The sequence below is a fragment of the Daphnia magna genome, linkage group LG2 (genome assembly GCF_020631705.1).
Source record: "Daphnia magna isolate NIES linkage group LG2, ASM2063170v1.1, whole genome shotgun sequence".
NCBI classification, from domain to species: Eukaryota; Metazoa; Arthropoda; class Branchiopoda; order Diplostraca; family Daphniidae; genus Daphnia; species Daphnia magna.
Window position 1 is genome coordinate 18376397 of NC_059183.1, and position 13646 is coordinate 18390042.

Below are 13646 nucleotides of genomic sequence, written 5' to 3' on the forward strand. Positions count from 1 at the left end.
AAGGACATCTCAAAGAATATCTAGAAACAGGCAGCTGATGAAATTAAAACAACCCAGAGAAACCAGTAATGCCGACGACTGGTTTAAAGAATGTGAATCTATACTGGCCTTGTGGCTAGCTAATTTACACTGCCCCGAATGAAAAATGTGAACATTTAATTTGCTTAACTATACAAAAAGTGGTGCATTTTAAATGACCAGCATCATATTATATTCTCCACAAAGCGTGAAAGTTGTGAGATTTGAGATCGATAATAAAATATCCGATTTTAGAAAGCCAAAACAAACGATGGGGGAATATCTGGACGTCTAAATTAACCACACCTCGTTTCCAATAATAGATTCGTACCGGATGACTTGATGTGGCATCGGAATATTAAGAAATCCGTGTAGACGGACGAATGCCAATGCATCGATTAGTAATCAAGAGTTGACGTGTAGACATGTTTAAGTAGTCTGCATTGTGCGAAGTCAGGTCGACTCCCCAACTAAAACACATCCTCTACTTGAAAGAAAACCATATAAATAAAGGGACCGGCCAATGTGGCCAAACCATTCGGCAGGTATAGTCTTTCTTCAACTGACTTCACAAAAAAGCGTTAACGCTCTTACAACTCCATTCCCCGTAACATCTGCACGCAGCACCTGGGGTCTTCTTGAAAACGAATTCGCCCAAGTGGTTGCACAAATCCTTTCTGCCGATGAACAATTTTCTGTAGATACGATCATCGACGAAGAAAAATGAAAAGATCTATTCAGAACGTGACCAATGGCTCCACTCTACCAGCCAAAGGAACCCAAATAAATCTGGAAGGATCCTATTACGGATGGAAGCGAAAGGCCGAATCGAAAGTCAAAGGAGCTTGCACCGTCGACCTACTACGAAGACGATTTCCTATTCTCAAGTGGTTGCCCAACTACAATTGGGACTTTGCCGTCTATGATTTCATTGCAGGAATTACCGTAGGCCTTACCACTATCCCACAAGGAATCGCTTACGCGGCTGTCGCTGGATTGCCCTTACAGGTGGAGTCATTGCTGTTTTATTTGTGAAAATTATTTCTTCAATAAATTCAGACTTTTTCGTGTAGTACGGGCTGTATTCGGCTTTTATGGGTTTATTCGTCTATGTGATCCTGGGAACTGTCAAACAATGTTCTGTCGGTCCAACGGCCGTCATGTCTTTGATGACGTTTTCATACGCCAGCCAAGGAGGACCTGCCTATGCAGTTCTATTGGCTTTTCTAGGAGGTTGGCTCGAACTTATCGCAGGGCTGTTGAATCTAGGTTGGTTATAGAGTAACCTTTTAATATTTCATCATTAAAAAGTTGTATGAAAAATATAGGATTCATGGTCGAATTCATTTCGGCACCAGTTATTTCTGGATTTTGTTCGGCCGCCGCTCTAACTGTTTCATCGACGCAAGTCAAAGGTCTGTTTGGCTTGAAATTCAAAGGATCTTCATTCGTCGAAACTTGGAAAGGATTTTTCACCAACATAACGAAATGCAGTCCATGGGATTCTGCTCTAGGCTGTTCCATGATAGTTATTCTTCTCTTGATGCGAGTAATTAGTGAAAATCACAGTTTTCATACATTGATCTGAAAAAAATAAGTTTTTTTTTTATTTGGCAGAAATTAACTTCATTAAAGAATCTTGGCCCGTTGAAGAAAGTTGCTTTTCTCCGCTATCGGGCGATCGACAGCAGTTTGTGGTTCATCGCAACGAGCCGCAACGCAATCGCAGTCATTGCTGGCTGTTTAGCTGCCTACCTTTTGGAACAAAACGGTTCCAAACCATTCACTCTGACAGGTCTGAAATCTTATTCTTATACATTCATCAATGATTTCGAATTTTATTTGATGAACAGGTGATATCCAATCGGGACTTCCCCCCTTTGGTTTACCTGCTTTCACGGTTAATCGCACCGTCGGTAACACGACAGTTGTTTTGGGATTTTCCGATATTTGTTTGGAACTTGGAGCTGCCATTGGTCTCATTCCGCTCATCGCCATTTTAGAACAAGTTGCCATCGCCAAAGCTTTCGGTATATGACAAATGTGTATATTACGTGTCAAAATGTATAAGCGTGAGTGATTCATGGTCACAGCCAGTGGCAAGAGAACAGACGCCACACAAGAAATGATAGCGCTGGGTGTTGGAACGATCCTCGGCTCTCTCTTCGGTGCCATGCCCGTCACCGCTTCATTTGGACGGAGCTCAGTACAAGCCGCAAGCGGAGCCAAGACACCCCTAACCAATATTTATGGAGGTCTCTATTAAATGCTGTTGTAGCGCAACGGGAGATATTGATTATCTTCAACAACGTTTATCTTCTGTATTACAGGCGTCCTGGCTTTATTGGCTTTGGGGTTTTTAATGCCATCGTTGGCATACATCCCGAAAGCGATTCTCGCATCTGTCATCATCACGTCCGTCATCTTTATGGTGGAATTGGAAGAACTGAAACCGATGTGGAAGAGTAGACGTGAGAATGGCGGGGTGTTTACACAGCATGTTACGAGTTCTGCAAATTAACTTTTGTTTTTAATGATTAAAGGGGTTGAGCTATTGCCTTTCGGAGTCACGTTTCTTTGCTGTCTCTTTGTCAACATGGAATACGGCATTCTGATCGGAGCTGGAGTTCATTTGCTCTTGTTAGCTTACATGGGCAATCGACCGCATCCCGAGTTGATAAGACTACCCGTAAGCTAACTGGCAATCATTTATTTTTCACGATAGTCATTCACGGCTGTGTTATGAAGGGAAACGAAGTGACCGAGGAAAGAGTCATAGTCAAAGCCGATTGCAATTTGTATTTCCCGGGAGTGGAAAAATTCCGGCAGGCCCTCAATGAAGCCACTGAAGTCGATGCTGAAGGGCGCAGTCCTTGCCTGATGGTAGATCTCTCCAGTTTAACAGAAATCGACTACAGCGCCCTAAAGGTACCAACGAAAAATCAACGTAACGTGGACTATTTTGATTGGTCATTCGCTTGTTCAGATGCTCAAGTCCGTAGCAGCCGAATGCCACAAAAAAGGACAAACGGTCCTACATTTCGTCAATGCCACTCCCAAGGTTGCCAAATCCATTGTTTGGACGCTACCTTCTGCTGACATAGCATTTCTACCCAAGGTGAGGCTATAATGTTTTGCGCTAAGAAGATTACGATGTGTAACAATTGCAAATTTTTTTATTATAAGGTGGAAAAGGATGATGCCACGGATGATATCCACATGCAGGAAATCACATCCTAGAGCGTTCGAGTTTAGCCAACAAGTTTGATTTACATCATTGATGGCGCTTGCTGCTCTGCTAAACAAATAATTCCTTCGTGTAAAGGAGAAACAAATTGATTCCTGAGGCCCGGGAAAAGTCTGATGAGGACATCAAAGATCCTTAGCAAAAGAAAATAACAATCCCTGCAGAGACAAATGTGCTCGATTTTGGACTTCATTTATCTTTTCTTTTCCTCTTGTTATTTCGGTTTATAGTTGATGCTGTTAAACGGTTTGGGCTTGCAACGATGAATTACGCAAGTCTCTGTGGAATTCTTATCTGTTGTTTTTCGGTTTGTTTTGTTTGCATTTGTAGAAGGCCAGACCTCACGTGAAAGTAATCTATACGTATTCTTCATCATTTCCTAATTTCTCAACGATTTCGAAATTTTGTATGTCAATGCATATGTGTACAGCTGTTTTCGCTTATTAGGTCGATATAAAGCCAAACTGAAAGAAAAGGGGAGAAAGCTTAGTAAACTTCTATGGACATGAACCAACAGTTTTAGGTCAAAAGACGGGAAAATGCCAACAACGATCCATTTAATAAAAGACAATTAAAAAATGTGTAGGCTTTAAGAATATTTGATGCGACAGGTGTGACACGGATGTAAAATGCAGTTTTCTTTTGTTATTTACACGAATTGAAAAACATTTTCGACTGAACAAACAACGGTCATGGCTATCAAAGCGGATTACACGGTTGAAGTGAAAGGTGGATATACACCTCAGTCCGTAACTCTATACTTCTTGTTTGCTGGGTTTAAACAGGTAAAAAAAAAAATTATCAGACTTTCTTACTTTAAGACAAAGGCAGTCATCATTTTTGTTCGTGTTCAAAATGCCAAATAACCTCGGCCTTGTTCTTTATTTGGATCCGCTTTCTCTGTTGACCGTTAAGAGAGAGAATTGTATTGTTTTTAACAGGTACAAGGTGTATACAGTTCTTTTACAAGGGTAAATGAAAGGTCATCGTTTTCCCCTATAGTCTGTGTTAACAGCGCTCATAAACACGTGTTCTGGCGTATGTTTGTTGGCAAGCCAATGGCCACTTGTCCTCTATCTATTTCTAAAGCGTTCTTGAAATCAGGAAAGTACGAATCAACTTATTGCTCGTGCTAATTATGCATTCAAGCTCCAGGGTATAACTTTTGGCTTACGTGACTGCCAGAGAATACCGTGTCCTAAAAGAATTTATGTTTTGGATGGGATCTTTTTAGATATAAACGCGCCCCCCAGAGTATATACGTCATCAGGCTAAATGTTTGTGAAGAAAAACAGATTTTTACTTGTTTTTCGTTTAAAGCGTGTGCCGCTTATCTTTGAATTAAATCCCTCACGTGAAATAAAAACAGCGCTTTATCGCTATTGACGTGTTATTGCGTTCGAGCTGTCCAGATCCTGTTTTGACTCCAGTTTTTTTTTTAAATCACACAATTACTTATCGGCCATAGGTGGCAGTCTTTTCGAAAGAGAAAAGGGGGATGATAAAAGGAGAGTTTCACCATCACAGTCTGTCCAGTTCGACAAGCCCAACCGTCTGGTTCGTATTCTCTGGCGAAAGAGTGCTCACGTATCAAATAAGCCCGTCATTTCCCGTCATTTTTACTGATTGCAGTCAGCACATTATACTAACTAAATCAGAACATTGGTCAATGACGCAAAATGCCGAATACAACTGGTTCAACAAAGTCTATCGATTATCGTGATGAGAAACCCCAAGAAAGGTGTGGAGAACCTTTGATGAAAGGAAGACATTCAAAAGGTAGAATTCAGTTTTATTTAACGTCAATCTCGTACTAATTTTCGATGAATATTCACCCTTTAAGATGTAGATAATATAGCACCGGACGGAACGTCATTTGCCGATCCATCAATCGAGCATTTTTTCCTGCCAAAAAGTGGGAATCGATCAAAAGTCGATAACGGATCGACGAAAAAGAAACGATGGGCAAAAATTAAAGGGGCGTGCACTATGCAATTACTTCGTCGCCGTTTACCCATCGTGCAATGGCTGCCAAGTTACAATTGGAGCTACGCCGTTTTCGACCTTATTGCTGGCATAACTGTTGGTTTGACGATAATCCCGCAATCGATCGCATATGCTGGCGTTGCTGGACTTCCTCTGGAGGTTGGTGTTTGATTACGAGTATGACTGAAACACGAGCTATATCTAATCACGAACTGACCTTTTTTGACGTGATAGTATGGCCTCTATTCCTCTTTTATGGGCATGTTTGCATACACGGTGTTTGGCTCTGTAAAAGAATCGTCGATAGGACCAACGGCCGTCATGGCCCTTATGACATTCTCGTATGCCAACGAAGGCGGGGCTGCTTACGCAGCTCTTTTGTCATTTTTGGCCGGAATAATTGAACTTTGTGCCGGCTTGCTTAATCTAGGTAAGTTGCTTCATTCAGGAAGTCTCCTTTTAAATGGGGGAGACGTGCCTTCGACATTGAAATAAAACAGAAAATGGGAAAAGACAAAAGGAAATAATCAGTTCTCTTGGGTTTTTGATAGGATTTCTGGTCGAGTTTATATCAGCTCCAGTGATCTCTGGCTTTTGTTCGGCGGCCGCATTGACTGTCGCCTCAACGCAGGTGAAAGGCCTTTTCGGATTGAAATTTAGCGGGTCTTCATTCGTCGAAATCTGGACCGGATTCTTTACAAATCTTTCTAAGATCAATCCATGGGACGCCGGATTAGGTTGTTCATCAATCGTCGTCCTACTTTTGTTACGGGTTTGTTTACCATCCATTTTTCCAGCAAGTCTAGACACGATGCTTATTGTCTCTTTTACTATAATATTCCTAATAGAAACTGAATTCATTGAAAAATCTTGGATCCTTGAAGAAAGTGGTTTGTCTCCGTAATCGATTTGTTGATGGCGCTCTTTGGTTCATTTCAACTAGCAGGAATGCAATTGCCGTCATAGGTGGTTGCGTTGCTGCCTACCTGTTGGAGACAAATGGCCTAACTCCGTTCACTCTCACAGGTAATAGAGAATGGACTCTTTTATTTCTCGGATAATATTCATGACGTTGTTCAATCAACAGGTAACATCAAGGCTGGCCTACCTTCGTTTGAAATGCCACCGTTCTCGATCAACAAGACAGACGGGGAAGATGGCAATAGCACGATTTTCTTAACGTTTCCTGAGATATGTTCGGAACTTGGAGCTGCAATTGGTCTCATCCCACTCATTGCCATTTTAGAACAAGTTGCCATTGCCAAGGCTTTCGGTAATTCTGATTACTAAAAAAAAATGATGTGACATCTACAATGTTTACACCTGTTTTTCAATTAAGCTTGTGGTAAACAAACCGACTCGACACAGGAAATGATTGCTCTCGGTTTTGGAAATATCCTGGGCTCTTTTTTCGGTGCTATGCCCATCACCTCCTCTTTTGGGCGGAGCTCTGTTCAATCCGCAAGTGGAGTTAAAACGCCACTATCCAACATTTATGGAGGTGTTTAGCGTCTGTCTACCAAGAAAAGAAACACAAAAAAAACTAACAAATTTTGGGTTTTTTCATTTGTTTTAGGCATTCTGGTTCTGTTGGCTTTGGGCTTTATGATGCCCTCACTGGCCTACATCCCGAAAGCGATTCTTGCTTCTGTCATCATCACGTCCGTCATCTTTATGGTAGAACTGGAAGAGCTGAAGCCCATGTGGAAAAGCAGACGTATATTTATCCGGACGGTTTTCATCCGGTTGACAATGATATGCTCATTAACCTCTTGTATCTAATAACATTCGTTTTTTGTAGGATTGGAATTAGTTCCATTCGGTGTCACGTTCTTTTGTTGTCTCTTTGTCAACATGGAGTACGGCATTTTGATCGGAGCCGCAGTTCATTTGTTCTTGTTGGCTTACATGGCCGGAAGTCGTCCTCATCCGGAATTGATACGAATACCAGTAAGTCAATTTGCCTGTCCTGTAATGTACTCTTTTATTTTTGTTTACTTACAAATACGGATAACCTCACAGGGAAACAAGAAGACTGCAGAAAAAGTCATTGTTAAGGCTGATACTAATTTGTATTTTCCGGGAGTGGAAAAGTTCCGCCAAGTTCTGAACGAAGCCACCGATGGAGAAACGTGTGTGATGGTCGATCTGTCACACGTAACCGAGATCGACTACACGGCACTCAAAGTGAGCATTATTTCCTTAAACTTGCATTTCATGGACAAAAGCATTAACATTCCTCTTAAATAGATGCTCAAATCTGTGGCTTCCGATTACCACAAGAGAGGCCTAATGGTTCTCCATTTCACGAACGCATCTCCTAAAGTGACGAAATCGATTTCATCCGCCTTGCATTCAGCTGACATTGACTTCTTAATACCCAATGTATGTGTAACTTGAAGTTTTAACTATTCAGTTATTGTTACATTTCAATGCCCGCATGAATATGATACATAGCATCTGCTTTTACATCTGTAGATGGACGAAGAAGACTGTGGACAAATTGCTGACAACGTCTAGAAGAATCAAATCGGTTCTTCTGTGCACGGACAGGTATCTTGGCATAACTTTCCACAAGAACCTCAAGTACATCAACCTACTGATTAAGAAAACAAAAAAAAATCAAGCACTTAAATCATGGGAATAGTACTCAAATGTTGTAACTTTAGAAAAATGTGAGAAAGACTGTGGTGGAAAGAATGTGATATAACCTGGCCTCCAATACATCTCCATTCTCTTTAAGGGAAGTCAATTGTGCATTTGCTTTTCAATGATTCGTAAAAGTCATGCAAAGTTCTACTCTTTTCGCTGTAAGTATCAGCCCTTAGAGGCTTTTCATCAAACTGTATTCACCATCTACATTCAATTTTTCCTTTAAATGCACGCAAGAGTGTGCGATTTACATAGAAACAGGACACTAAGAAAAAAAGTTAAACAATTCAAGTTTCAATGCATGTCCAAGTTTAAGAACATGAAAAAAACAAAACAAATAGACAAGTGTCTATGTATTGAAATCACAATGTTGAACCAGAATTTTTCATTGATTTTATCTTTGTACGTTACTTGATGCAGAAGAACTTCGTGCTCAATTTGAGAAAAAAAAATCATTTGGCCATCAAGGAGGTGGATTCGACTTGCGAATAGATGGTCGTTGGAAAGAAGCCTCAATCGTTGGCTGATTTTTAACAATTTTCGTGCGCAGTTGATACTCATCTTTGCTGCCTTTACTGCGATTGACTAACGAGCGGGTGGACTTCGCTTCTTGGTCCAATTCTTCTTGCAGCTTTCGTGCTAGCTCTTTGTCCGCTTCTTCTTGTTCTATTTTTTTCCGAAGCCATTCACGTTCCATTTCCCGGAGTTCTTCGGCCAAAATCCCAGCACCTTTGATTGGTTCTTCAGAATTGTTATTCTGTTTAAGATCTTCGGTCAAATCTAGACTTGGGAAACGATCAAAAGGTAAACGAATGAAATAAAAATTTAACAGGTTGTAGTTTTACTTTCTTCATCGAGCCCATAAAGTTGGTTCAAGTTCTTGGCTGCACTAACCACCTGTGGCTTGACAATTTCGCCTGAGAATAATAAGGTATGTTTTTATGTGAGATTAAAGCTACGTCCACACTGACACTTCTTATGTCGTCGTGCACTCGATCAAGATAAGCTGTGTCCACTGAGGACTTTTGACGTGACGACATTGAGAAATAAAGGCATAAGAAGCGCCAGTGTGAAGCGTGGCTACAGATACACAAGATTATAAAATAACGAACTATTGCCAGGTGAATTTTTGGGTGGAGTCAGTGGCGCAGCATTTATCGGGCGGAAATGTAGCCTCTTGCTTACTTCTTGATCTATGCTCTCTAAGCTCGTGCAAGATGAGCTGCGCGGTTCACTCATCGAAATATCTCCTGATAACAATAGCCAGTATTTTAACAACCAAAGTAATCGTTAATTTGTCTTAATCTTACTCTTCTGGAAATGTTCAGTCACAGGTGCGAAGGCAGACGGGGATCGTGAAGGCTCGTCATTTTCATTCGAGCGACCTGAAATAAATAAAAAATATGTTACTTCTTTAGGTTTCATGAAAAACAAAGAACAAGCCACAAACTAGGGAAAAACTTGTTGATTTTTTTGGCTGCTGGAGTTGTTTTCGAGTCAGAACTCATTTTCCTTGGTCTCTTTCTTGAGGATATGGGTGTTTGCACAATTCTCGAACCACGTAACTTGCGGATGTTGTCCTCTTTTTCAGCAAGTTCAAGTGCTAAGGCCTCATCTGCTTGTCGGATTCTCTCTAATTCCGCTTCTGCCCTAGCAAGCTCTGCCTGAAGAAGTTAATGGAATTTACAGTATTATAAAAAAACTAAAATAGATTTTGTTACTGATTTACCTGCTCTTTTGCAAGCTCTGCTATAAGATCAGCTGAGGCTTTTTCTTCCTCTTTCCTTCGCTCTTCTTCTTCTCGTCTTCTCCTCTCCTGTTCAATTTCAAACTCTTTCAAAAGCTCACCAGGTTCTGCAAATTGGTGCATTGGGACGGTAGGGAAAACTTTGTGCAAAATAGAAAACATTTACCAAAATTAATGTTTCGAATATTTTTACTCACTGGTTAACACTTACAATCCTCAACGTCTTTTTCATCTTTGCCATCACCATTTTGTGAAGCAACAAGTTCAGGGAATTGGGCTTGGATTTGTTGCCACAGAACTTCATTAATGACGGTGTTAGTTTTTGTAGCTTGACGGCACCATACACTTATCCGTTTTCGGCACATTGGACATGACAGGTTAGACTTTTCAACACAGCTCTAAACAGGAAATGAAATTACAATGTACTCTTGCAAAAACGTGAAAATTTAGACAAAATAACGTACCGAATAGCAAGAATAACACAAATCATGTCGACATGGCAAACTGACCGGTTTCACCATCAAATTTAAACAGATTTTGCATGTGACATCTTCAAGAAGCAAAAAAGGCTTTTCTTCTGACGACGAAGAGACATTTTGCGACTGATCCTTATTCGTTTCGCTAACTTTACTGCGCCTTGATGTAGCCCGAACCTTGGTTACAGTCGAGCGGCGAGAAGGCGCCATTTCTTCTTAATGTTTACTCACAAAAATAAAGTCCCGTAAAGTTGGGTGGGGGGGGGGGGGGACCAAATTTCAAAATAGCTGTTGAGTGAACAGTCTGAAGCCTCTTCTTTTTCTCTGCTTTGGCCCGTCACTCGTCGCCCAAAGGTTACCCTGCCTTACGCCGCAAGGTCCGAGAATCTTACCTACACTCCACTGAATCTCAATACTAAATGTTGTATGCAAACGAGGACTAGACAAGTAAAGGAAGGGTTTCCTTTTTTTCAAGCTTTCGTGTTGTGAAGGTCACAAATCAAGTCCTAAACTGGCGAGGCTTTTAGAACATTATTAGCATATTTTTCTCCCCCGACTTTTAAACAACCAGAAACTGACCCTTGAAACATTATATTGCCTGCTTTATCTAAAGATCTGATATAATAATTTATCTTATTCCTTGTCGTTCAAAAATCCTGTCTAGTATCAAGGGCTTGTCCAGTATGACCAACACGGTTATTCTTACACAAGTCTAGCTGAAAAAAATGAACGATATCACAGTCAGAGTCGGGCATCGCTCACTGAAACACGAGCGCGCTCTGAGCTTTCCGCTCATTGCCTCAAAGTGAGCGGATTTTCGCTCTAGCTCGAAAAAAAAACGGGCGCACTCGCGCTCGTTTTCCGCTCTTGCTCTTCACACAAAAAAATCTCTGTCAAAAACTTGTATTTTCTCCTCTTACTCCTCTTAAAAGCGATCACAGTAGGTTATAGGTACTACAATTTCCTAATTCCTACACTTAAAAAAGTTAAAAGAGTTCAACTTGCTAGCTATTAGCTAGTTTTTGATGGGCAAAGTTGCCAGTTTCGAAAACACGAAAACATTTTGTTTCAAAAACACAAGTTTGTCAAAATTACTGTCCGATAAATTTGAACGTTTTGGAACAAAAATGAGTCCCGCATTGCTGAAAAGACGATTTTGGATGTCGTCTGTACAATTGCGTATTTTTTCACACAAAAAAAATTGATAGCGCACTAAGTTTGGACCAAATGTTTTTATTGCTGACTGATAGATGGCGTTCGCGTTCGAGCGAGTCGCTCAGCAGGTCTTCGCTCAAGCTCAAGCTCACGTTATTTTTAATTGAGCGGCTCGCGCTCAACGCTCAGTGAAAATCGCGAGCGCGCTCTTTTTTCGCTCAAGCTCAGAGCGCGCTCCGCCCGACTCTGATCACAGTTATGTTATCTTCAACATTAGACTGAGGTCTATTGATCTCTCCCCAATTTCAGAAATTAGAAATTCAAGGCGTGTCATAAGAGATGGAATACGATTAATTAAACAGGTTTTGGAATTGCAGAGCAGTAGGTTTACTGTAAACGTGACGTCTTCAAGGAATGCGTCATTAGTATTTTCGATCTGACCTTGTGATTGATATAAACTCGGATATCAGAATCTTCACAACAGGAAGAAAAACCTTTTTCCTCCCCCATTTGTCCTGTTCAGCATCCGGTACGTATATAAATGAGTTCTAGAAAACAAAACACAATAATATTGGATGGGTTTTTAGAGAGTCAAACTCCAGAGAAGTCTACCTGTACGTCACTGGCCTTGAAAAAAAAGAGAACCTTTATGCATATTAAAACAATCTGATTGATAGACTACCGAACTGCCGAACATAGACGCCCAAAAGAATCGACGACAACAACCAAATTAAAATGTGGAATGTATTAAATATTTTTAAAAATGTTCGAGTAATGCAATTTGAAAAAAAAAAAACACACACCCCCCCAAAATAAGATCACCACAATGACGATGATTGGCCGTACTATTTTTATCCGGAAATGCTAATGGCTCCAGCACTAGCCGAAACACCGCCACCAGGTAGGGGTCCTGCTCCGGCAGCAGCGAATCGATTCGGTGAACCCACTGCAACGGATACTGGACGTACCGAACCTGATGTTGGACGGAATGATGTCTGCTGACGCACGGGAATTGTGGTAGGACGGAACGCAGACGGACGCAGGCTTGTTGAAGATGGGCGAATTCCGGAAGAGCCGATTGCTGCAACTGCATTTCCTCCCGAAGTGAAGCGATTGCCACCCGAACTGACGGCGACGGCGCTGCCTCCTGAACTGAATCCGTTTCCTCCTGAAGAGACGATGTAGATACCTTGCCCACCGGGTATGTAGAACGGTCGAATAATAGTGTTACCATTAGTCGGGTAACGCGTCCCGGTTACGCCATTCAAGCCTTGAGTGGCAGCTGCAAATGTATTGGCGACGGCAGCATTAGCAGCCGCGACGACTCGGTTGTTGATTTGATAAGTCAATCCCGCGATTTGATTGTGAATATCGTTAGCTATGCTGTAAGGATTGTACGGGTAGAATTGGGGAGCCCGACGATCCCGATTTGCGTTGACAATGTGCACCGATAAAACGGCCATGGCCACTAGCATGATCTGCATCAACCCGGAAACGGAAAAAGAAAGGACAAAAAAGGTAAGGTCACACTTTACTTACTATTCATCGTAAAATTCAAATCATTTCTCTTTTTTTTTTTTTTCATCCTTATTCTTGACGAAGGGTTTCAACAAATTTTACCTGAACGGAATTCATTTTTTCGCGAAACTTCACAGTGACAACTGACTTGGACAAGAGGACGGCACCAACTGGTTGTTCCATGTCCATACTTTCACCTTTTATACACCATGTGTTTTGTTTTGTTTTCCTTCCAGTTTCTATTATCACGTTTCTTCCTTCCCACTTTTTTTCACGACTTTGTGTGTGCCGGCTAGAAGAAAAAAAAAGAAGCAACCGCAACCGGCCATACTAGAAACATAAGGAATAGGAAGGCGTAGTGGAACATTTCAACATCGATAAACAACTGAGACAGAGAGAAAATGACTTTAAAAAAATGATGAAACTGAAAAATAAATTTTTTCACGATCCCGAAAAATTTCCCCTACATCGTCATGTTGACTGGTGTAGGTGGAAATGCAAATTTGTTTTGGGAATTTCCTATGAGACAACAACAAAGAAATTCTTTGATCTTCTTGACATATTCCTACTCCAGATCGATCAGTTCACGTTGATTGAATTTCGTGACCTCCAATTCATTCGTCAAGCCGAAAATGTCTAAATAGAAGAACCGAATTGAAGGTTAAACACAAAAAAAAAAAAGGGCTCATGACGATTATGTTAACGTGCGTGCAGCAAACAGCATCACATCTCACGAGATCCGTTTCGAAGCATCCGACATGAATAAACTGGTCACGACCGTGCAATTCTTGTGCAGTTTTGCCAAATGAGCACGACCTGGTTGCTGGTAAGACCACCAGAAAATAAC

General features: G+C 41.1%; 3 protein-coding genes and 1 long non-coding RNA gene across 5 annotated transcripts; 3 read left to right on the forward strand and 1 right to left on the reverse strand.

The window, feature by feature from the left end:
* Positions 1–539: 539 nt before the first annotated feature.
* On the forward strand, positions 540–3846 carry LOC116915858 (sodium-independent sulfate anion transporter). The gene is made up of 11 exons (XM_032920997.2): positions 540–1026; positions 1092–1287; positions 1347–1567; positions 1636–1813; positions 1872–2048; positions 2112–2273; positions 2349–2489; positions 2562–2707; positions 2767–2946; positions 3005–3136; positions 3205–3846. The coding sequence occupies exons 1-11, from the start codon at positions 742–744 to the stop codon at positions 3256–3258; spliced, it is 1872 nt and encodes a 623-aa protein (XP_032776888.2). The 5' UTR covers positions 540–741; the 3' UTR covers positions 3259–3846.
* A 936-nt stretch (positions 3847–4782) lies between these two features.
* Positions 4783–7998, forward strand: LOC116915857 (sodium-independent sulfate anion transporter). Of its 2 annotated transcripts, XM_032920996.2 has the most exons (12): positions 4783–5044; positions 5109–5410; positions 5486–5681; positions 5803–6023; positions 6100–6277; positions 6339–6524; positions 6591–6752; positions 6828–6968; positions 7053–7201; positions 7274–7438; positions 7502–7636; positions 7730–7998. In XM_032920996.2, exons 1-12 carry the CDS (start codon positions 4945–4947, stop codon positions 7769–7771), a joined length of 1977 nt encoding a protein of 658 aa, XP_032776887.2. In that variant the 5' UTR covers positions 4783–4944; the 3' UTR covers positions 7772–7998. The 2 variants fall into 2 exon arrangements, 1 of the variants encoding a protein (XP_032776887.2); XR_004390313.2 differs by lacking the exon at positions 7730–7998 and having other exon boundaries at positions 6828–6996.
* Positions 7999–8053: 55 nt separating this feature from the next.
* Positions 8054–10481, reverse strand: LOC116915859 (E3 ubiquitin-protein ligase rnf168). Its single transcript, XM_032920998.2, has 8 exons — positions 10115–10481; positions 9862–10048; positions 9633–9790; positions 9354–9567; positions 9214–9288; positions 9016–9153; positions 8749–8820; positions 8054–8683 (listed from the first exon to the last, which is right to left on the reverse strand). Exons 1-8 carry the CDS (start codon positions 10334–10336, stop codon positions 8367–8369), a joined length of 1383 nt encoding a protein of 460 aa, XP_032776889.2. The 5' UTR covers positions 10337–10481; the 3' UTR covers positions 8054–8366.
* A 486-nt stretch (positions 10482–10967) lies between these two features.
* Positions 10968–13482, forward strand: LOC116915862. Its single transcript, XR_004390314.2, has 3 exons — positions 10968–11810; positions 11869–12799; positions 12884–13482. It is a non-coding gene; the product is annotated as an uncharacterized LOC116915862 (long non-coding RNA).
* Positions 13483–13646: the final 164 nt, after the last annotated feature.